Here is a 23,910-nt window from a genome sequence, read left to right as displayed (position 1 = left end):
GGACAGTCTTGTGAAGTGTCCTGTAATTGTAAAATTTGTTGTATGTTTTTTTTAAGTACCTGCTTGAGGACTACGGAAGAAATTTGGCTATTGTGGTGTTTCTGGCATATTAACTTTGAAGCATATTGCTGATAGTTTGATTAATGTGCATTGTCCTAATTCAATAAATAAATTCAAATTCAAATGTGATCCACATAATATTAAATGAAGTAAACTATAATATAAAACAGATGACGACGGTTAAAAGTTAAAGCTTTCATCTGCCAAAAATGTAGTTTAAGTTTAAGGTAATTTATAATTTATGAAAACTCGTGAGGACAAAGAATTGGAAATCTGGAAAGATGCTGGTAAATAATTGGTGTTTCGGACTACAAACGGGATCACGTGCAAGACGAGAGCGCATGTGTGAGGGTTAACTCCATCCTTGCAAACCGGAAGTTGGAAAGGAATTTCACTGGAGTAATCCATCCTTTCAGCGTAAACTATCTGTGCTGGTGTAACATAAACGCCTGCCTCTGTCCTCGAAGGACGTTGTCCTCGTTAAACTTCAACTAAAGACATCAGTTAATAAATTGATATTATCTTCCAGCCGGCAGCATCCCCAGAGCAGCTACAGGAGAGCGGAGGTAAGAGCCCCTTCAATCATAGCATCTTTATGTTAGCTTAAAAGCTGAAACAAATAAATGCCCTCTCCTGTCAGTGCGAGGATAGTATAGGTGGTTAATATTTCTAACACAAGCATAATTGCTTATTATTTTTTCTTCACATTTTAAAGTGTGAAGTCACAATTTGTCCTTTACACCATCGTGTTAGCTAAGTTAGCTAACGTAAAGGAGAGGAAATGAGCAGTCGCACGAGACTGTCAACTGCTCGTGCGTCAGAGAGTTGATTAAATCTGGAAAACTGATGAAGACACGCTGGAAATCACGAAAAAACAAGAGGTTTCATATTTTAATGATGATATGAATCAAACAAACAAAAAAGAATATATATGGTAAAGCACGTCTTCGTCATTTTAAGAGTACTGTTGAAGGTTACCATAATAACATTTCTCCTCGAGCATCATTAGTCAGTTATATTTCCGGTCAGTGAACTTTACAACATGAAAATGAAACAATGAAATTGCGCAAACAACACTTGACCCAACAAAATCAAATGACGCCTTATAAAAGTCAAAACCAAGGGATTTATTTAAAGACAATCAAACAACCAAATCATTAGGTGAAGGCTAACAAAATCAACCAAAACAGAACAAGACAAAAACCCAGCTGAGAGGCAGAACCACAGCAGTCCCCACTCTAAAAGCCTCTGTCTTGATGTCAGTGCTGGTGTCTTAAATACCGATTCAAGGCCAGGTGCACCTCATTAGCAATTAGATTCACCTGCAGCGGTTAGGATAACAGAAGGGGAAAACGGGGAACACATTCAGCTGTAACAGTGGTCTTAAGTCTAAATTACAGAAGAAATTGTGACATATGTTTTTTAAATCTGCTAACTTCAAGTGCTAGAGTTGGTTCCTGTTTTCAACTTTGTCCCTTAAGCGAAACGCCTTTTAATTTTGCTGTAACGTAAGAGTCTGTGACGTAATTGTGCCTGGTTTTGTTGTGTCTTCATGATTTTAGTTTTAGATAAAAAAAGAAGTTCCTAGTTCCATAGATGGTGAAACATGTGATTGCATGACTTTTGAAATCGCAATGTTCTCCACCAACAAAAGGCCTTTTGTCCTCTGCCGGGAAACCTGTCCTGTTTCAACGTACATACAGGAATATCCATCAATGGATCACCTATAATACTCCAGAAACCAACTGTTTTACGGAAATCTGATAAAACATTTACCCAAATGTAGTAGCTTTACGTATCCAACCGAATTCTCCTTTATCAGCACAAAATGCACATACACAGACCCTGGTTGGTTATCTTCATTCCCACTCCTGTTATCTGTTAAAAGTTGGAAACAAAAAGGTAAACCGGTTAGTTCTGGAATAATATCTGTTTTCTCTTGTCGTCTGAGCAGAAAGAGGAAGTGCAGACGGACAGATAAATGGAATGAGGGTGAACCGGACAGAACTATGACGGAGAACGAAAAGCAGGAGACATAAACAACACCGGAGACACTGTGACATATTATGATGAGCTCTTCTCCTTCTGTCATGGAGCCAGAAGAAGCCGCAGCTCAGGAGGACGCAGAATCTCAGCTGATGTACAGGATAGAGCGCCCGGTTTATGATGAAGGGCTCATCAGGAAGCAGCTGCTCCACAGCAAAGGAAAGTCCACGACCCTCCGAAAGAGGCTGGCACAACACTGCAGGTAAAGATTGGGAGATTAAGCTCTGGATATGTTATTTTAAACAGCAAATCATCGTATCATTGTAGGTGCATCCATGAAAAACAAAAAGGAAATTCCCTACAGGGCTCGTCTAAAAGGAAAATTTGACGCAAAAGACAATAACGCTTTGGGATTTGACAAGTATTGTGGGAAAAATATGTGTTTGATTAATTGTTTTGCTGATCATTAAACTGTTCTTAAAACTGATTCCTAAATTAAGTCAAACATTTCCTGGTTCCAGCCTCTAAAAGGTGAGGATTTGTTTTGTTAATCGAGTATCTTTGGATTGTTGGTCAGGCAAAACAAACTACTTTGCTTCAGGAGAATTGTGAAGACAGCTTTCACTTTATTCTGATATGTTATAGACGAGGGGATTCATCCAGACATAGTTCAGGTTCTGCAATTTCATCTTAAATCTCTAAACAGGCTTGCGCTAAGCTCAGTGTAAAAAGGGCTAGTCAGGGGGCTGCACATGGACATGCACCCCGAGTGGTTGGGGGATTCGGTGCCTTGCTAAAGGACACCTCAACAGTGCCCAGGAAATGACGGGACCTCTCAAGCTACCAGTCCCAATTCCACACTTGGTCCATACCGGGACTTCCTAAGCTGAGTCCCTACAGACGGAGCTACCGTCTACCCAAAATGATGAATTATGAAAATAAGCTGCAGATTAAAGCGATCTAGTTCAGCTCAAGTAACATTTTGTGTTTGAGTAGAAGCTATAGCTATTTTGGCAGTTCATGAAACTGTTTCTTCAGCACTAAAGATTTAGGGTCTGCTAATGTAAGTCAAAGAATGTTGCTGATGCTTCCTACCACGGTGACGAACAATGACTGTGCTGTACATTCCTGGTTTTAATGTCTTTTTATGGTCTTCGTACCGGTAAAAGGCAGTAAAAACAGTTTAAATATTACCCCATCGTTGTCCTGTCCTGACGTCACTGATCCCTTTTTATGATCTCTTTCCTGGGAAACCCAACGCTCCCATTTCACTCACGGTGACTGTATGTTTTTGGCAGGATGTTGTTAAACGCATAAAGATGTTTTTTAGCTTTATTGGCTTTTTAAAAAAAATGGATGCAGAAGACAGTAAAAATAGTAGGGTTTGATTAGTGATGTAGTTAAATATCACCAGATTAATTGGGTTGTAGATAAATAAACATACATTCACCTACAATTTTGACAAGTAATAATAACTTAGGTCGTCTCTTGGAAGCAAATGCCAAATATTACCTGCTTCCAGCTTCTCCGAAGTGACGAGTTTTCTTTCCTCTTACATGACTGTAAATCTTTAGACTGTCGGTCAGATGCGTGGAGGAAATCATTCTCCATTAGTAAGGAAGAATAACGTGTTGTAACATACTGAACATGACCAGGTGTAGCTTTTTTAGGGTGCTGGGAACTATATTTAAAGAACCATGGATTTCAGGAGACGGTGCCTGTTGATAAAAATACAAAGTGATAAGTGATTCCACTTCTTTCCACTCACAGGTGTTCATCAGAGAAGGCCAAGGCCGCACTTTTCAGTACCCTGCCGATTCTGACATGGCTGCCATCCTACCCAGTCAAGCAGTACCTGTTTTCGGATGTGGTCTCGGGTCTCAGCACAGGAGTTGTGCAGCTCCCGCAAGGTCAGCTATATCATCAAATGTAGTTCAAATCTGTAGAAGAACTCCACAGACTTAAAACAACTTACAAATCCAGTTTAACACCCATCTGTGTGCCTGAAAAACTTTACCTTTACAGCTTGTTGTAGCAAGTAAAGTTATGTACTCCCAGGCTTTGTACATTAGCCACAGGCCGAGTTCAACAAGGCATAAGTATGACATAAGAGTTAACCGTGAAAAGCCAGCTGCTGGCTCCGGCCTGACTGCTTTCAGCTTCACACTGTCTTTGTTTTGGTATCTCTGTTGCTCTGCTGTGTGTTGCAATCACTTGGCTTCTGGGCCTGTTCAGTTTATTTACTTCTCCCCCTCTCCTCTGCTCCACAGGTCTGGCCTATGCTATGCTGGCTGCTGTGCCTCCAGTTTATGGCCTGTACGCGTCATTCTACCCCGTCCTGCTCTACACCTTCTTTGGCACATCCAGACACATATCCATAGGTGAGAAATTAGCTTCTTGTAGAGGTTTTGCTTTGGGGGTCATAAATCTCCCCTTACGAGCTTTGGGTGGTGCCAATAAGGAGATTCAACGACAACCTGATGGATTACATTACATTTAAAGCAGATTTTTCTTGTGAGCGTCGTGCTCAGCCATACACACGGGTCTGTATGTGACTGAGTGACTGAGTGAGTGAGTGATGGTACTTTCACAGCCGTAGAGAGAGAGAGAGAGTTGCAACATCGCAATGGCGGATCATGGAGCATATTGGACGACCTACATCCGCAGCGCGCACCTGCTTTCAAGTACGTTGTCATCGGCCTCATGAGGACAGTCCTTGTCACACATTGCCCACAAAAGCGCACATTGACCTGATGCGGTCAGCCACATACTAGGGTTTGACCTGATTGACTGTTTGATGTGATATCATGCTAATAGAGTGAGACTAAAGTCAACAGGTCCCAGGCCAAAGAGTCTGCATCCTCACCTGCTGATGAGCCACATAGATGACCTGAAATTGTTCCTGTATTACAACCTTTTTGTAAGGACCCTGTTTGGCCGATTAGCTTACATACCTGATGCTATTTTGAAATAGCATGTTTGCACCGCAAGCGATGTTTCTTGCAAACATACCTTTATCTTGCCGGGGATGCTTTAATGCTACCTTCCCCAAATCTGATAAATGGCGGGACCTGGGGTGTGTCCATGGCGGGGCTTATATACACTTCGCTCCTGATTGGGTAAAAAACCTTTGACACACCATCTAAATGTGAACTCACTCTGAAAGCATCCAGGACCTGCTTCTACACACTGTTGGGAAACCTTTCCTAAGTAAGAAGAGGTTTTTAAGCTAACCTGTAACCCCACAGATTAATTAAGCTTGTTAAAGATGTGGTCCTTCAACTTGGAAGAAATGCTCGTTCACTGGTGAAGGCAGAGAATTAGATAGCTGAGCCTGCACCTCTTGTTTACCAAAAGAGGTGTTTAAAATATCAGGAACTAACTTGAGGAAAACAAAAGGGGCTAGAGACCCCGGGGCAAAATGAACAAACGACAGGAAGATGCTGGGCCAGCCGCGCACTGGACCGTCGCTCCCAGCACCTCCCCCTCAACTAATTATAAAGAAGAAGAATGCACCTAAAACAAATAGATTAATAACTGGACTACCAGAGATCTACAGCTATAGAGATCTGCAGATGTCCTCAGCTGACATGTGCAGCAGGTAATTTCAGTACCTTACAGCCGGTCACTGTAGAAATGATGATCCCTTCCTTCTGGCAGAGAGCGAGAGGGAATAACTGGGCTGCTGTTCAAGTGCTGGGCAGGATGGCCTTTTCACTCGAAGGAAGACGCACACACACAAAATGCATGACCCCTCAGTTACACTAGACATCATGAGACTGTACAAGCCTGGGCTTAAGTGGGGCAAAGTTTAAATAAGTCCACAATGAAACATGATGATGTGTTGGTTTTTGTTTTTTTCCTGCTGTGAAGGAAAAACTTTATGATGGACAGATTAGACGTCTTGCTCAGTGTCTCAAAGACAAGCTTGTTCTGCGTTTATGTTAAATTCCAACAATCTAGTTGTCCTTTTATTTTAAGATGTGCGAGCTGTAAAGGAAGACATAATAATTTGAAAGATGCATGAGTTGAAGAACAAATTCCACATTACTTTTTTGAGAACAATTCAACAAAAATATGTTACAAAAAGAATGAATTGATTCTGTGAATATTTAAGCTGTGAAAGGCTGCAGCCTTGCAAGTTCTTTTGCAAAGTCAAGATAAGGTGCAATGCCTGCACGCTGGTGCAGTGGTTAGCACTGTTGCCTCACAGCTAGAATTTTCCTGGTGCAAATACCGGTTTGGACGGAGGCGGCCTTTCTATGTGGAGTTTGCACGTTCTCCCCGTGCATGCGTGGGTTCTCTCCGGGTACTCCGGCTTCCTCCCACAGTCCAAAGACATGCTCGTTAGGTCTACTGTAGTGGTGACTCTAAATTGCTTGTAGGTGTGAGAGTGAAAGGTTGTCTCTGTCTGTCAGCCCTGTGATTGACTGGCGATCAGTCCAGGTGTAACCCCGCCTCTCACTCAATGATGCTAGGATAGGCTCCAGCCCTCCTGGGACCCTGAACAGGAAAAGGGGTATAGATAATGGATGGATGGATGAGAAGATGTGGTGCACACAGATCATTTCTACCCAAATGACGCAAATACAATATACAGGGGTTCCACTTGCAAAATGGCTGGTTTTGTGTCACTGGTTGGACCTATAAAGACGTCAGAACAAAGTTTACAAAACATTTTTCTGTCACTGTTGTGAAACCAAGTTCTTAAACCCCTAAATATGTGATTACAGGCAAACGTAGTGATGTAAATATTCACTGATGAGTTTGCTGTGCTTGACTGCTGTTCCTTCAAAACTTACGACAACAACTAATACAGCTGGAAAGTTTTACCCTCATTTTTAAACAGGGTAAGAATATAGGCGAAGTAGTCATTTTTATACACATTATACGATCAGTCCAGGTGTAACCCCACCTCTCGCTCGATGACAGCTGGAACAGGCTCCAGCCTAAACAGCTGCCGTTTTTGCAGTGCACTCCAACCTCTCTCTCTGCTGACTACTCTCCCTCTTCCACGTCCTGTGATAGCAAAAAATTACTTTCCAAATTGAAGTTAACCTCAAGCAACACCAGTTGTGAGAGTCGTTTCCCCTTCTTAAATTTCGGGGAGGAGCTTCCGAAGGAGCACTGAATTGGAGGGAATTTGTTTGGCTGTTGTGTTCCAATATTAAGAAGCGCTGTTGGAGGGGAAAAAGTGTAAATTTTTTCATCATTCTGTAGAACCATGAACTTACATTTTTGTGGTGTTTTCATCTCATCCCCATGTTGTGTTGGTTAACAGTTATCTGGGTCTAAATTACTTGTGATCTTTACGGCAGACAGTGGCCTTTTCAGACGGCCAGATTTGTTTCTACAGTCGGTGCCAAGAACAGAATGATGGGCCCAAACTGCAGACTGTCTCTGTCCGACACACAGGGGGTCAGCCTAATGAACTTAGTTAAGATACACAAGTTACTCACTGATCAAGATTAGGAGGACTCTGCTCAGGGCATATTCTCCCATGGTGCTCTCTGGGGCCACAATTGACACGAGCAGCAGGATTGTGAAACGTCTCCTCTGACATCCAACTCAGCTGACCGGTTTATTTCCAAGTTACGGCTCCAAGTCGTCTCAGATGTCAGCGCTGACCTTTCAGTCCAGTTGACCACTGGGCACAATAAATCTAATCTGTTCAACCTTTTCAAACAAAATACCTGGTGTGAAGTGAACAACTGGAGGCAGTTGGCTTCACTTTATTTAGAATTTAGTCTGAAAGCAGGTTGCTTTGATGTGGTATGCAGCTGTCCTAACTGCTGGCAGAGAGCGAGAGGGAATAACTGGGCTGCTGTTCAAGTGCCGGGGAGATGCCCCTTTCATGCACTGTCACAAACACACACAGGGTTTAGGTGCTCTACATTTACAGTGGACAACTACAGAACCAAGGCTGGAAACATGAGATAAAACCGTAATACAGGTTTTTTTGTGTTTGCTCTGCAGGCACCTTTGCCGTAATAAGTCTGATGATCGGGGGGGTTGCAGTGAGGGAGGCCCCAGACTCCATGTTCATCCAGCCTGCAAACGGAACCAACATGTCTGCCGTGCTGAACGTGGAGCTTCGTGATGCCAGAAGGGTGCAGGTGGCCGTTGTGCTCACGACGCTGGTGGGAATCATCCAGGTCAGCCTCGAAACAACCATCAGCAAAATAATACAGCTTGCTGAAATGTTCTCACGCTCTTAAATCGTTGTTTACCCAAAGCAGCAGGATCACTGTTGTTGTATCCACACTGTGATTTAATGTTTTTATTTGAAACTGAAGTACATGGCTTGTTCTCATCACCTTCCGTTTTTCTTTCTTTCTGATTATCTTTTCCCTTTCTTTCAGTTGGTCCTAGGTCTTCTCAGGTTTGGGTTTGTGGCAATCTACCTCTCAGAGCCCCTGGTGCGAGGCTTCACTACGGCCGCAGCCGTGCACGTCGTCGTCTCTCAGTTAAAGTACCTGCTGGGGGTGAAAACACAGCGCTTCAGTGGGCCGCTTTCTGCTATTTATGTGAGTTTTGTATGAGGGAGTGCAACAGGAGCCTCGTTTTTTATTGTTTAGCACTTTTCACTCATGCACTACTGACTATTTCCAGAAAAATCTCTTCGTCTCTCCAGTTTGCAGACATATTAGCTGTTGTCTTGTAAATGACCCTTCTTCTTCAACCTTGGATGTTTTTAATCATCCTGTAATGCAGTGATTCTCAAACTGTGGGGTGCGCCCCCCTTGGGGGGCCCGGCGGCATGACAGGGGGGGCTCGTCACCGCTCCTGTGTGGTTTTTTTCGTTTGGAAAATGTAGCAGGCGGAACTATGTTTTGACGTCGGGCAACCCGGACTCATTTTCGGGTGGCACAGTACACAAACGCGTTGCCCTGGTGATTTCCATGACAGATTTCACATTCAGACACACACAGAGAAAAAGTCTAGCATTGCCAACGGACAAATATATTACAGGGGCGAAAACAAAAACCGAGAAGTCAAGAAAATATGTCGACGCTTATCTTGCTCTTGGATTTACAGCGAATATGGTCGGAGATGAAGTTTGTTGCTTTTCTTAGCACAGATTGAACTTCATTGTTTTTGTTCTGAAAAAGTTATTGCACAATTGATTATATTTCTATTTGAAGAAGTCTGATGGAGCAATTGAAATACTTTTTTTTGTTTTTGCACAGCAAATTTCTCAGAAAAATGTGAAAAGAATGGTCATGAACTTGACTTTCTTTCAATAAAAGTTTAACTTGACCCATTTGTGACAATTTTGCTGGGGCGGGGGAGCCTGGAAATTTTTCTTTCTCCAAAGGGGGGCATGACAGAAAAAGTTTGAGAACCACTGCTGTAATGAGTCGCTCTTCTCATTTTGCACCGGTTGCATGATATAAAAGTCATCACCCTGCCACCTTGCTCGCGGTGAATGTTCCTGACTGATTACCTGCTGCGTTCACACATCAGCTCATTCCGACTACTTGTGCACATTTACCAGGAGGCTGGCAGGAATAAGTCTGCAGAAAGTCGGGGGTGTAAAATTCAGTCATTTGCATGCACACATGCAGCCCACACGGACAACGTCGGGAAAATTTCAGGAGTGCAGTGCATCTGTGAAAAGGGCTTATGTTATAATACTTAAGTGCATCAGAAAAAGTCACACTGTTTTCTTTCTGTGCGCCAGAGCGTCAAAGCAGTTCTCTGTGACATCACCAGCACCAACGTCACCACTCTCATCCTGGGCCTTTCGTGCCTCATATTCCTGTATGTCATCAAAGACCTCAATGAGCGCTTTAAGAAGAAACTGCCCATTCCCATTCCCGGAGAGATCATCGTGGTCATTGTGTCAACCGGCGTCTCGTTTGGACTCTCCTTATCAGACGACTACAAGGTGGACGTGGTTGGGACAATACCAACGGGGTAGGTTATATTCTTATTTTGTGAGGGGATTTCAAGGAGTTTCACGGTTGCAGACAATTTTCCAGTGTTGAGATATGAAATCTTGTTTAGCTTGAGTTGAGACGGGCTTTCGTCATCTCAATTGTTTGGCTTTAGGTGGCCATCAACCTCAGTCAGAGCTGTCTTAAGTCAATCTTTTTCTCTTCGTAATGTTCCGATAAAATGAAATATGTTTATTATTATCCTCAAGTGAAGGAGTTCAAATATCTCAGGGTCTTGTTCATGAGTGGGGGTAAAATGGATCGTGAGATTGACAGACTGGTCGGTGCAGCATCAGCAGTAATGCGAGCGTTGTACCGGACCGTCGTGGTGAAGAGGGAGCTGTTGATCTACGTTCCAACCCTCACCTGTGGTCATGAGCTCTGGATAGTGACTGAAAGAAGATCGCGAATACAAGCAGCCAGAAGGAGTTTCCTTTGCAGGGTGTCTGGGCTCAGTCTGAGAGAGAGAGGGTAAGGTGCTCAGACATCCAGAGGGAGGTCAAAGTAGAGCCGCTACCACTTCTCATCGAAAGGAGTCAGTTGAGGGGGTTCTGAGAAGTATGCCTCCTGGGCGCCTAACGTTGGAGGGTTTCCAGGCATGTCAAACTGGGAGGAGACCCTGGGGTAGACACAGAGCTCACTGGAGGGATTATAAATCCCACCTGGCCTTGGGAATGCATCGGGATCCCCCAGGAGGAGCTGGAAAACGTGGCTGGAGAGAGGGACGTCTGGGTCAACTTGCTCAGCCTGCTGCCACCGTGACCCGGCCCCAGATAACCAGAAGAAGGTGGATGGATGGATTTATTATGAGCAAGATCTTCAGTCAGATGGAAAATAATCGCACCAGGAATCTAGTTGCTGTCTTTTTAATAGTGACTCTACAAGACACCCAGTATTTGCACAATCATGTAGTGTGTGAGCAAAATGTCTTTAGATGTTAGGGTGTCAGACTTCTGTTGCATGGTAGGCATTGCCTGTATTCAGTATGTGCAATAAATGTTTTCTTTTGTGTTCTCAGGCTTCTCCCTCCTGCCGCTCCAGTGTTCTCTCTGTTACCCAATCTGGTCACGGACTCCTTTGCTGTAGCGATTGTTGGATTCTCAATGGGCATCTCACTTGCCAAGACCTTCGCCCTAAAGCACGGCTACAGCGTGGATGGCAACCAGGTGAGTCTGAACATCTGAGGAGCTGGCACAATGAACTTTGTTTACATGCACTTAAGTCACAGCTGGGTTACAGCTCACCACATCTAGTAATCTGATTCCTGATATGTCTTATTACAAGGCTGTGTTACATACAGCATTCCGAGGTCTGTTATTTCTCGATAACGGACCGTTGCTATGAAGAACAGACCGTTGCTAGGTATGTGGCTCTAATCACACAATCCGGGGGACTAACTGTAATCTTATCAATCCGCCGAAAGATGTCTGGTAAATTTGACGTCGGTCTGTTTACAGAAAAAAAACCAGTTTCTTTTTCACTTCCTGGTTTAACTGTTTGCTCTGTAGAGCGTAACCATAGTTTCGAAAGGTGCTTTATAATTAGGTGACTTACTTATTTACTTTACGGTAGGTAATCAGAGGCCGCGTTTACCTTATTTTTGAAGCCTTATTGACTTGTAAACGCGGCCTCTACCTTTCGAAACTATGGTTACGCTCTGCAGAGCAAACAGTTAAACCAGGAAGTGAAAAAGTAACTGGTTTAATCTGAGTAACCAGGTTTCTTGAGCGCACGTAAACCAAACAGTTTGGTCTGAGCTCAAGTGGAAATACAGGACTTTTGTGTTTGGTTTGGGTCAAGCTGCCCAACGAGAAGATACTAGAGCATGTCAACACAAGTCACATGGATTCGGAAGTCACTCCAACTCTAGATAAGCATTATTGACTTCTGTTTGACAGAGTGTATGCTAGATGTAATAATTGATTCCCTGTAAAGTTCACAGTAGTTTGCTCTGTCAACAACTGCCACCTTTGACCCACAAGCTGGAGGTGTTTGAACTATATCCTCACTGCCTAAAAAGCTGGTTCACATTTTGATTCAGCTGAATTTATCTGAGACTTTTGTGCTTCAGGAGCTGATCGCGCTCGGTTTGTGTAACTTCATCGGCTCTTTCTTCCAAACCTTCGCCATCACCTGCTCCATGTCGAGGAGCCTGGTGCAGGAGAGCACTGGTGGAAAAACACAGGTAGCACACAGGAGCGATGACTCTATCTCACTTAATTTACTTAATTGGAGTTATTAGGATTAGAGATATTAGAGATGATCCTGACACAGATATCAATGTGTGTGTTCAGATAGCAGGGCTCCTGGCGTCTCTGGTGGTGCTGCTGGTGGTGGTGGCCATTGGTTTTGTCTTCCAGCCGCTCCCTCAGGTGGGTGAAAATGATGATGTGATGAGTTTCTATTATTTTTAAGTCTTTACAGTATATTTTAAATTTGTTTTTCTCTCTTGTCTTATCTTCTGCTCTGTTTCTCAGACTGCGCTGGCTGCCATCATCATGGTGAACCTGTTGGGGATGTTCAAACAGTTCAGAGACATACCTTCTCTGTGGAGGACCAGCAAGATCGAACTGGTCAGTCTGTGAAAGCAAACTCGGAAACATTAATGCGCTGTGGATCTTGTTCTACTTTTTAATCCACCTGCTCTAAATTAGTCCATGAGCACATTTGAATTAAATAGATGAGTTGAAAGGAAGCACAATATAAACAAATCAAACACAAAGTAGGTCCACAGCTGTTTCATTAATCCCAACATATTGTGACTATTTCTGACAGGCGATTAAAAAAATGAATTATTTACAGGCTTTGTACGGTTATCTCTTAATTCCACTCTTTATTTGTACTCTTCTTCACCTTATTAAGCGATAACTCACAAACTACTTTAATCTGATCACTTTGCTTCCCTTCAGTCCCCCAACACACCTGCACCTCTGCACACAGCTGCTTGCCCCGCCCCCCTCTTTCTACCTGTCTCTCTATCTTGACTGTCTTCATCAGTAGTCTGTTTTGCCGTGTGTGCACGAGGGATGTTATTTCTGATGTAGCGTTTTAAAGTGGTCGATCGTTTCCAAATTACATCAGCACCTTTTACAAGCTTAAAAACAGCAACAGATTTAAGTTTATTTTAAAAGGAAAAAGACCGCTGCTCAATCAATCAATCAATCGAGTTACAGTTGGGACGTACAAGAGGACGCCTCTCTGACTGTGTGTGTGTTTCTCTGCAGAGCGCTTGTATGTTGAACCTGCTCCCGACAGGTACGGTAGGGAGAGAGAGTGAAGGCAGGATGTTCTCTTATTGATTGATTAAAAGCTCAAGAAATTAAAAGCCTGGTAACGTTGTGTCAGGTGTTTCCGCCATGTTTACAAAGCTGCCCTGTACGGTTGTATGCTCAGTGACGTTTGAGGTCAGGGGATATAACGGAGTGCAATTAAACTGCGTTCATTTTTCTGTAATGAATTAATCAAAATTAACGCGTTATTTTGACAGCCCGAATTGTGAAAAATATCCAATAATAATCCAATAATATTTATATCACTTCTTTTGTTTGTGAAACAGAGGTGGCTTGTGACACAAATCAGATTTCAGAGACAATCTGATGAAGGGAATCTAATCCTTTCAACATTCATTCCAACGTCACAGTCCACCTTGGAATGAGAACAATGTAGCTTTGATGTTATCGTACTTTTTTTCAGCCGTCCTTCCAATGTTTTCGCCGATTTAAGCATTATGACAATTGAAAAGAAGTTAGAAATGCAAAATTGTAGGTTAAGGTGCGCTGTGAATTCATATTTTTAGATATCAATAGATCATTATCTCCTCTATAAGTTACTGAAAGTGCCTGAGATGTAGTGATTGTGAGTCTATGTCGCACGGAACTGACATTGTCAGTGTGGCAGAACAAAAGCCCCACTCTTGTTCCCCTTGAAGAAGAGCTAAAGAAGATGTAGAAGTGTATGTCTCCCCTCATGTCAGTATTTTTGGCTGACCGCCGGGATCAGCTCTGCACATGGGTCTGTATGTGACTGACTTGAGTGAGTGAGGTAGTGACGGTACTTTCACAACCGTACAGAGAGAGAGTTGCGACATCACAATGGCGGATCATGGAGCATATTGGACCTCCACTGACGCGACACTGTCTATACAGCTCTGGATACTTTGTTCGGGAAGTAGGCGGGGCTGCTCGTCCACTGCTTGTCCGCTGTCCTCACCTACGTCCGCAGTGCGCACCTTCTTTCAAACATGTTGTCATCGGCCTCATAAGGACAGTCCTTGTAACACATTGCCTACAAAAGCGCACATTGACCTGATGCGGTCAGCCAAACACTAGGATCTGACCTCGTCTTGTTCTCTTTCTTCCCCTTTTCTCTCTCAGACCATCTGGCTGGTAGCCTTTGTAGCGTCTGTGCTGCTCGGCCTGGATTACGGCCTCCTGGTGGCCATCGCATTCGCCATACTAACAGTCATCTACAGGACACAGAGGTACTGATCATAAGCTGCTGAATTGAGTGTGAAAGTTATTAAATTAAGGTGTGACACAGTCTTTAACTTTGTCTTACAGCCCTAAAAGTGGCATCCTGGGCCATGTTCCCGGCACAGCCCTGTACTGTGATGTGAACGAGTATGAAGAGGTGAACACGCAGACGTTCAAACCCAGACTAAAACTCTCTCACGGAGTCCGTTGAGCTCTAAACGTGTGATTTGTGTTTTGTTCCCAGGCGGCTGAATATGAGGGGATTAAGATTTTCCACTCCAACTCTTCAATCTACTTTGCTAACAGTGACCTTTATGTGAGCGCACTCAAGAAGAAGGTAATCCCAGCTACTACATGTGTGTGATAATGATGTAATCTGTACTCGGATTGTAAACCCTGCAGTGAAGTCTAACATTGTTTGCACTGTGTAGATACATGCATACACATGTAATTATAAAGTAATCTATGTCGGTGTGCGACAGGTCAAGTAGTATTGATGCTTATCAGCAGGTTTTAGCGTATGCAGGAAAAACAGTCCGTGAGGAGAGCAAAAGCAGGCGGAACGTAATCTGCTGTAATGACATCCCGTTATTTGTATGATTTATTAATCTCTATCTTCATGCAAGTTTCAGCTAACAATCTGCTCTAGATCAAAAATTCAACTTGAGACAAATTCCCTCGAAGCTGTGTCGTGAAAGCCGCTCAGCATTTATATTTCCTGACTTCCTTGAATGCATCATAAATGATGGCTCCGCCCTCCGTTCAACAAACGTCTCATGTTAAAGTAGTGTTCTTCTCCTCTTGAGGACAGACCTGACAAAGCTTCATGTTGTTCCTAATCTGCATCATGATGTTGTTCTTTCAGCAAACTGAAGAGCCGTTAATTAAAGTCGATCACAAGTTTCTGTTTGGGCTTCATCCAGCTGAAGTAAGCCAGAGTGCAGCCTCTGTGTAACTTACTGTTTACAGTGAGACTGAGACAAACAGATGAACAGGCGCTCCTCCGGGGGATGGGATGAACCAAGAGATGACAGCGTTTATTTAGCAGACACATCTTGAGGGAGAATTTACCTTCACTTTGATCTGAACACACGGTCGCTTCTCAAGTTGCTAGTGAAACTGTAAACAATGCAGCGCACGGAGAAGGAAGTCTTGACTGGAAGTCCTTATCATTAAACGCTGGCTATGCTGGAATGCCTGAAAAGTTTGCTGTCACTCTCAGAGGATATATCATTTATCTTTTACTTCATCTCTTACCTTATGCCTTCTTATTCCAAAGTAAAAACAAAATGATACAATTATCCTAAAACAGAACATTTAACTAAACCACTTAGATATTTAAAGATGCCAGATTTTAAGCTTTCTGTTTAGGGACTGTAATGGTGGATTTAGTACCTTTTGCTTTTGGCTTCTTTGGGGTTTCAAACAGTCAATGAGGTCCACGCCTGAAGAGAGAAAAGAAGTACCAATTGCTCATTTGCATGCTGGGTAATAGAGAGAAAACGTTGTCTTCTGTACAAGTTACCACTCGATCCTTGTCCTTTCCTGTGCTTTTTACAAGTTTACTGTTGTAGTCATCCTGTTCTGGTTTGCTAAGATTGATGGTGTTTTAACAGACAGGAGTAAAACCGGAGGACTTACAAGCTGCCTGCAAAGCACAAAAGAAACAGCAGGAGAAGGCAAACGGCACCCCCAAGTCCCCACTAAACATCTGTGCAAAGGTGAGCCCTTCCCTGTCCTGTTTGCAGTATGAACAGTATGTACAGTGTCAGCTGTGTTGACAGAGTAAATATGCGGCCTGTTGCGTGTCTGTCGTTAAAGGCTTTGTTAACCCTGGAGGGATTGAAAAACTTGTTTCCCAGGCTGATGTTCTCATCAGGGTGTGACTCCTTAAGACGACACTTCTCTGGCCTCTGTGGCATGAAAAACAGTGATTGACTTTTGTTTTGAAAGAAGGAAGAAGGGAAGAGAGGGTTAAAATACAACTAAAATGAATAAAAGGCACTCGTACATGCATATGTATGACATAACCTGAAAGTGATGGGACATAATTATCTATTATTAAAAAATGGACACAGATGACAACTTGAAATACCTTGAGGCTTAAAGTCTTGTCTTGTTTCCAGTATAAAGAGCCGGGAGTGACCCATGAGGTTATTTCCCAGAACCTCATGTTTGAGGAGCAGAGGAACGGCCAGCTGGCGGACAGAAGCAGCGATTCAGACTTGGAGGAGGCCGTCTTCATCAAACCTCTCAGCAGCGTCCACTCCATCATCCTGGACTGGACGTCTGCCAGCTTCATCGACTCTGTGGGGGCAAAAGCCATCAAACAGGTTCTTTATTTTAATTGAGCCTATCTAGTTATATTTTCAATAAATGCAGATGTTAATGCGCACAAGTTTCAATGTGAGCAAGTGAGTCATTATCTGTCTCTGCAGGTTATAAAGGAATACGCAGCGGTGGATATTAAAGTGGTGATCGCCGGCTGCAGCAGTAAGTATTCATGATGACTTTTCTCTATCTGTTTACAACAGGACTGCATTTCTGTTATTTATGCAAACTGTTATTTTTACATGCAGTTCCTTTTTAAAAAAAAATGCAGCTCAACCTGAATACTTTGGTTTGATTAAGAGGAACATGACTCGCATTTCCACACAACATGCCCCTAAACTTTTAGCCTCAGGAAATACTTTAAATGGAAGTAAAAGCTTCCTTCAGGCTGTTGTCTGTTTTCCCAGAATATTAGGCAAATGTGTTGCTTTAGGTATGAAAATATATTATCTGTTCACACGCTATTTTTGATTATAAAGAATATGAATATAGTTTATTTTCATAGTACTTTTCAAAATCAGTGCCTTCAAGACCCAATAATAAATCTGCACTCATTTATAATAAAACAGGCAGACAAGGAATAAAATGGGGACAACTTAAAACAATTGATAACTAAAAACCGGAGATGAAACACCAAGGGTAAAATTTCGTAATTACAAGAAAGCTTTTCGATGAAAATAGGTCTTTAAAACCGACTTAAATGTCCTCAGGGCTGCTCGGCTGTGAAACAAAATGCCTAACAGCAAAAGCTCCAGCCCCTCGACTTTGAGGGAGAAACTGGTTTCTAAAAAATCAGAAGTGTTTAGAAGAGCAAGCTCAATATCAAAAGTTTATGTACTTATTATGTGTCGTGGGTCGTGCCGTGTCCCCAGAACATAACTTGGAAAAGGTTATCTGGTGCTGAGGCTACAGTCCTTGTCTGCCGATCATTTGGTGCATGTCATTCCCCACTCTCTACTCCCCACATTTCCTGTCTATCTTCAGCTGTCCTATTTAATAAAGAAAAAAAAAGGTTTACGTGGCCTCAATTGCTCGGTCATGTCGATTGTCCCTGTACAACATCAGGAAGATCAGACCCTTCCTACATGCAACACAACTGCTGCTACAGGCTCTAGTGATATCACACATTGACGACTGCAACTCCCTACTGTCAGGCCTTCCTGCATGCACATTCAAACCTCTGCAGATGATCCAGAACGCAGCACTGGTCCTCAACCAACCCAAAACAGCCCGTCACTCCGTTGTTCATATCCCTCCACTGGCTCCCAGCTGCCGCTCGCATCAAATTCAAACCCTGTTGCTCGCTTACAAAACAGCAACAAATACAGCTCCTGCCTACCTGAACGCCCTCATCCAGGTCTACACTCTGTCCCGCCCACTACGCTCTGCCAATGAAAGGCGCCTGGTACTCCCATCACAACAGGGCCCTAAGTCTCTAACTAGACTCTTCTCCTCTGTCGCCCCCCGGTGGTGGAATGAGTTACCAAACTCCATTTGGTCCGCAGAGTCCCTTTCACCTTTAAGAAGAAGCTAAAGACCCAGCTCTTTATGAACCCCTCTGACCTTAATGATATTGAGGATGTTGTTGATGTTCCTGATGATGAAGATATTTAAAAAAAAAAATCTATTCTCCCTGTGCATCGGCTCTGTGCACTGCCTGCTGGTACCCGTGTCCAATCGCACATGAAGCTGTTTGTTGGCTCTTCCTGACTTTGTTCCCTCCTGTCTCGATCGTTGCTTGTGTTGTATAAACTCTCAGATGTACGTCGCTTTGGACAAAGGTGCAGCTAAATTAAATTGTAACATCCTCCAAAGGTTCCTCGGTAAAGATCCTGCAGTGGGAACATGACTATGGTTAAGATTCCTTACCTTGATGAACTGGTTTTGCACTGTATTATACTTTAGTCAGTGCTTTCTATTTAAAGCAGCCAACTGTTTCAAACATGAAGACAATCAGGGCATTCCAAATATGTAAACGTAACTAGGTTGAATTACTAAACTCATTCATAAGCGAACATGTTTGGACCACTGCAGGTTTTCTTCACAGCTTTAAAAACAGACAAAACACAACTATGGTTAAGTTGCCTTACCCGGATTAAATAGGTGTTGTACTGTATGACATGCTTTCTATTTAAAGTAGCAAACTGTTCGATCAGGCTCCTTAACGTTACACATGGTACAGCAAAGAATCATGGGAATAGTTTGACCTGTATACTGCAGCATGAGAGCACACATCTAATCTTGTACCTCCTGATTTTATCCACAAGGAGCTCTGCTGTCAGAGCTGGACAGCTTACAGTTTTTCACCGAAGCCGTGACTCCTGAGATGGTGTTCCCCACCGTCCACGATGCCGTGCTGCGTTGTCGACAACGGAAGCCCCGCCCATCAGCTGCTCCAATCAATTAGCTGCCACCTGTCACAGAAGTGAGGTCCTCCAACCGACTGTGGGAGCGATGATCTCTATTGTTGTTCCAGCATCACAGTAGAGATGAACTGAGCAATCATTCATATTGAATAGGGGAGTGTTTGTAGTGTTAATGTTTGTAACTTTAAGTGCCACACAGGCAGTTTAATGAGGCTTTTAGCCAATCAGAAATTCAGTATGGAGTTTCTAGCTGACATTCCTTCAGCCTTATTCCTCTGTATCCTCTGGGATTGTTTAGAGATGTACTTTGAAGTCTTTTGTAGGAAGTTTTCACTGCTCTGCTGAGACGTACACTAGAAAAGCTACTGCTGCTCTGGTCCATGTGACTTTGTTAGGATGTTTTCTGTAAGAGCGCAGATCGAGGTGGAGACTGACCAGAAGCTGCGTCTCATTATTATGCTGATATCAAATGTTTATGGTCACTGAGAACTCGTGTGCTGATTTTTATGTATATTTTCTGCTGTATTTTTGTGTCAATGTGTATTTAAACCAGCAAAAGCACTACAATTGCTGTTACAGTATATTTGAGTGCAATACTAATGTAGTGTTATACATTCTGTCTGTGGACACCTTAGAGAGAAAGAAGTGTCGTGTGCTGTTACTGTCTAACACAGGATGCCTTTAAAGTCACCATGTGGTCATTTTTCAAATCAATGACACTCAAATCTGGAATAAACTTTATTTTGATGTGAACAAGAATGACAACAAAAGGACAATATTTTTTTTTACTTTGTTTGACAGTAAAAAGCCAAACAGGAAACACTCTCACACATACACACTCTCAGTTGTAAGTCATGTATCTGGGGGTGGCGCTGAACTTGGCGTAGGACTTGATGACCTTGTTAACGGCCTCCAGGAAGTCTTTCTCTGTGGCGATCTTCCTGCGAGCTCTGATGGCGAACATGCCGGCCTCTGTGCACACGCTGCGGATCTCAGCGCCTGGCAGGAAACACACAATGTCAAATACTGCTTAAAGAACGTCTTTCAGGACCAACAGGACATTATAGTGTAGTGGTATAGTCAGTTATGATAAAAGAAGCTTACAATGTGTGGGTTTTACGCAAAAATGTGTTTGTCTTCTGACCCTACATTTCATATCAAACAGGTTCAACTTCACAGAGACGGTTTGCGTCTTTACACAGGGTCATTTTACATCGTCTAACATGTTATATCTCAGCTAAGACTTTCCCTGACTCAACTCCAAAACATCAACTGTCCATAACCTCCAAAGGACTACTCGCTGCTTTGCCACGAGCAATTCAATGAGATTTGTTTTTATGAGGGTTTTGACTTAATAGAATAAGAATTTTCTGTGAGGAAGGAGTTTTAATTTGACAGTGACAAAGTTACATCGCACCCTTGTGGCCACACGTTAGAGCTACACCAATGAGCAAATGATTTAAGACAAGTTTGTCTGTATTCTGTAACTTCACAACACGTGTTTTGTGTCACAGTATGTGGCTTTCAGGAGAAGGATAAGAAGCGAGGGAAAACTAATTTCAAACCGAGCATAAAAAGTAAAGAATCAGCTGATAAAAACTTTATTAAGAATCTGGGTCTCGACTGCCCGTTTAGCTCAGCGGCCCATATCTCTTCCCCTGTTTTTAACCCTATACACTGTCCTCTCTATACGTAAAGGCATATAAGGCTCTAGAAGACAAATGACAGACAGGAGAATGAATATCGCTCTGTCAGTCTTACCGGTGCTGTTGGGGCAGAGTCGAGCCAGCAGCTCAAAGCGAATATCTCTCTCCACACTCATAGAGCGGGCGTGGATCTTGAAGATGTGTGTGCGACCCTGAAATACAAGAAACAGGTGAGAAAAGGACTTCACAGAAAGAAATGGAAAAAGCTAAACATAGCAAAACAAAAGGCTAAATTATGAAAATATTTTTGCATGTCTTGTTAGCTCACCTCCAGGTCAGGCAGACTGAACTCGATCTTCCTGTCCAGACGTCCGGGTCTCATCAGAGCTGGGTCCAGGGTGTCCGGTCTGTTGGTGGCCATCAGCACTTTGATGTTGCCTCGAGGGTCGAAACCGTCCAGCTGGTTGATGAGCTCCAGCATAGTCCTCTGGACCTCGTTGTCTCCACCCGCACCGTCATCAAATCGAGCACCTGGCAGGTTGAGAAACGAAAGATAATATTCCTGTTAAAGTGGAATTCCAGTATTTTTAGATTTGGGCCCTAATTTTATATATTTTGGGGTTAAATTGAGTACAAAAAGTTTTGGTCGGCTTCTATAGACTGCTTCAGCCTGCAAGCCTGCAATGCACCTACAAACTTCCCTGTCGACGTTGTCCTGATATGCAGACTTTAAGCCCCCGGTAAAAGGATCATTACACATACATATAGAAATGTGACAGTGGAGCAAACCTTACCTCCAATAGCATCAATTTCATCAAAGAAGATCAGACATGCCTTCTTGGTCCTGGCCATCTCAAACAGTTCACGCACCATCCTGGCTCCCTGCAAACACGCACACACAAACCCAGAGAGCATGTTTACATTTATCAGAATTCATTATGTAAAACAGCTGCTGTTCTTTGCCCACTGTGACTCTCACCTCTCCAACGTACTTCTGCACCAGCTCAGAGCCGATGACTCTGATGAAGCAGGCATCCGTCCTGTTGGCCACAGCACGGGCGCACAGGGTCTTTCCTGTGCCGGGTGGCCCGAAAAGCAGCACTCCTTTGGGAGGCTCGATACCCAGATTGACAAACCTCTCCGGCTGGTGAGCAGAGGACAAGACAAACAGGATGATCAGTTAGCTTTGGTATAGTTTGGGTAAATGTTGCGACTAAGCAAAGCTTTGATTGTGGCTTGGCTGAGTGATTTTCTTCATTTAGAAACACTCACATGGAGCAGGGGGGTCTCGACCACTTCTCTCAGCTTCTCAATCTGCTCCTTACATCCACCAACATCGCTGTAGGTAACATCGGGCTTCTCCTCCACCTACATCATGAGAAAACTGAGTTGGTACTGTAGCGTATTTTCAACATTGAAGAAGGCAACTTGGCTGTCGCTTTAAACAAACAAAAAAGAAATAATTTGGCCCCAAAATGGATTCATACCTGCATCATGGTGACGGTGGGGTCAATCTTAGGAGGCAGAGGAATATGGATTTGATACTTGTTTCTGTCAACACTGAAAGAGAACAGAAGACACACTAAATTGAGCAGATTGTTTCTGTAGAAATGTAACACAAATGTATCTTTCAAATAATATTTGAGGCATATTATTAATAAAACTTGTGCCTCACCCGACTCTCATGCCCTCCTCAATGTCAGTTGGGGCCACCTGATCGCTCAGGTCCACCACAAACTTGGCAAACTGTTTCACATTGATGATGTATTTGGGGTCCTCTGAGTCTGCGTTGATGATCTTTGTGCATCTGTTGAAGTGATACACAGATATAGAAACATTTGGGACTACAAAATGGATATACCATTCTAATTTATAAATGAAAACAAAAGGGCCTCTTCATACCAGAAGCTAGCAGCTTCAAAAAAGTGGATATACATACAATATAATATTATTTTCGAAAGAATTAGGAAATGTTTTTGTGATGTTTTTCTGGAGTCTTCATTTTAATATTGTACAAAAAGGAAATACCATGCCATATTTTGTTTTTCTATACTGACTTTGATATTGTGAATCTGTCAGTTTTCTTTACCTTGCTACCTGCAGCGGCTGTTCACTTTGCAGAGTTTGTTTATCAGCAGCCAGATCCCAGAGAGCTGGTGGAGCCAGGCCTGTGTCTGACTCCTTAATGCCTGTGAAAGCACAAAAAAGACGCAACAAGAACTTAATACACAACACAGCAGCCACTTTTATCTGATGGTTTGCTAAGAAAATCTAAAAAGTAATATTAATTAATTTATCACCGACCTGTGAGCTCATTAATCTTTTTAAGGAGCTGCTGGATGTCATCTTCCACTTGTTTGATCTGTCTGGAGTAGGTACTTTGACCCTGACGATGAACAACAAGCACCAGATTAGAATAACTAAATAAATCAATAATAATGCAACTTTAACCTATATAAAAAGTAGATTTGCAGGTGCAAAAGGCTTAAATAGATCGATACTTACATATGTTTTCAGCAGGGCGATGTCACCTTCATCCAAAGCTGTGGGGATGAAAACAACATGAATGAGTTCGCACTCTGTCAGTGGGCCGCTAGCATTGTTGTCCATCTGAGCAATGCAATTCACTTCACCACGGTTACATATTTAATAGTAACTTCTGTTTTTTTAAACATTTATATTATATTTAGCAAGCCATAACAGTAACCTAAGCCATTGGTGAATAGGTACACTTTGTTTAACGAGCAGAGCTAACGTTAGCTAAGTAGCTAATGTCTTAGTTCCTTTTCAGCATTATAAGGTTTTCATTTTTATTTTAAGATAAAGTGGATACCTCTGATAGGTGAGTCATCCTTTTCCTCTTCCTTAGTCTTCCTTTGGTCGTCTCCTAAATAATCCGGCATATTTAATTAGGGAATAAACTGTTTCTCACAATAAAACCGAGCTGCTTCGGTGACCAAACTGTACCATTACACAGCAGCTTTGAACTTCCGCCGATCTGTGCCAGTCACCGGAAATACTGTTCGGAATCATTTTTAAAACGGACATTCAATAAAAAAAAATATTTTTGACACATAAAGTCGACCATTACTATTATTTTCATCATATG

General features: G+C 42.8%; 2 protein-coding genes across 2 annotated transcripts; one reads left to right on the top strand and one right to left on the bottom strand.

The window, feature by feature from the left end:
* The first annotated feature begins 506 nt into the window (after positions 1 to 506).
* On the top strand, positions 507 to 19,914 carry slc26a5 (solute carrier family 26 member 5). Its single transcript, XM_069670707.1, has 18 exons — positions 507 to 626; positions 2,015 to 2,308; positions 3,817 to 3,956; positions 4,317 to 4,427; positions 8,023 to 8,201; positions 8,409 to 8,573; positions 9,731 to 9,966; positions 11,005 to 11,152; positions 12,058 to 12,171; positions 12,281 to 12,358; positions 12,464 to 12,559; positions 14,360 to 14,466; positions 14,546 to 14,615; positions 14,703 to 14,795; positions 16,075 to 16,179; positions 16,585 to 16,791; positions 16,897 to 16,951; positions 19,057 to 19,914. Exons 2-18 carry the CDS (start codon positions 2,127 to 2,129, stop codon positions 19,194 to 19,196), a joined length of 2,226 nt encoding a protein of 741 aa, XP_069526808.1. The 5' UTR covers positions 507 to 626; positions 2,015 to 2,126; the 3' UTR covers positions 19,197 to 19,914.
* Positions 19,887 to 23,784, bottom strand: psmc2 (proteasome 26S subunit, ATPase 2). The gene is made up of 12 exons (XM_069670708.1): positions 23,635 to 23,784; positions 23,307 to 23,344; positions 23,106 to 23,187; positions 22,891 to 22,990; positions 22,477 to 22,608; positions 22,289 to 22,361; positions 22,074 to 22,169; positions 21,781 to 21,945; positions 21,596 to 21,683; positions 21,130 to 21,332; positions 20,917 to 21,013; positions 19,887 to 20,154 (listed from the first exon to the last, which is right to left on the bottom strand). Exons 1-12 carry the CDS (start codon positions 23,702 to 23,704, stop codon positions 19,997 to 19,999), a joined length of 1,302 nt encoding a protein of 433 aa, XP_069526809.1. The 5' UTR covers positions 23,705 to 23,784; the 3' UTR covers positions 19,887 to 19,996.
* Between the last annotated feature and the right edge of the window lie 126 nt (positions 23,785 to 23,910).

Source organism: Semicossyphus pulcher, unplaced genomic scaffold, assembly GCF_022749685.1.
Source record: "Semicossyphus pulcher isolate SPU_LCO1_2020_fin unplaced genomic scaffold, fSemPul1.0.p SCAF_20, whole genome shotgun sequence".
Lineage (NCBI taxonomy): Eukaryota > Metazoa > Chordata > Actinopteri > Labriformes > Labridae > Semicossyphus > Semicossyphus pulcher.
This window is presented reverse-complemented; position numbering and strand designations above follow the sequence as displayed.

Bases quoted from the DNA above. Each gene is read 5' to 3' on its own strand.
- slc26a5 (XM_069670707.1), top strand. From the start codon at position 2,127: ATGATGAGCTCTTCTCCTTCTGTCATGGAGCCAGAAGAAGCCGCAGCT. The intron at 9,967-11,004 runs GTAGGTTATATT...TTGTGTTCTCAG, and splicing joins GTTGGGACAATACCAACGGG to GCTTCTCCCTCCTGCCGCTC. The intron at 14,616-14,702 runs GTGAACACGCAG...TTTTGTTCCCAG, and splicing joins ATGTGAACGAGTATGAAGAG to GCGGCTGAATATGAGGGGAT.
- psmc2 (XM_069670708.1), bottom strand. From the start codon at position 23,704: ATGCCGGATTATTTAGGAGACGACCAAAGGAAGACTAAGGAAGAGGAA. The intron at 23,345-23,634 runs GTATCCACTTTA...TCATCCCCACAG, and splicing joins GGATGACTCACCTATCAGAG to CTTTGGATGAAGGTGACATC. The intron at 22,991-23,105 runs GTCGGTGATAAA...GTGCTTTCACAG, and splicing joins AAAGATTAATGAGCTCACAG to GCATTAAGGAGTCAGACACA.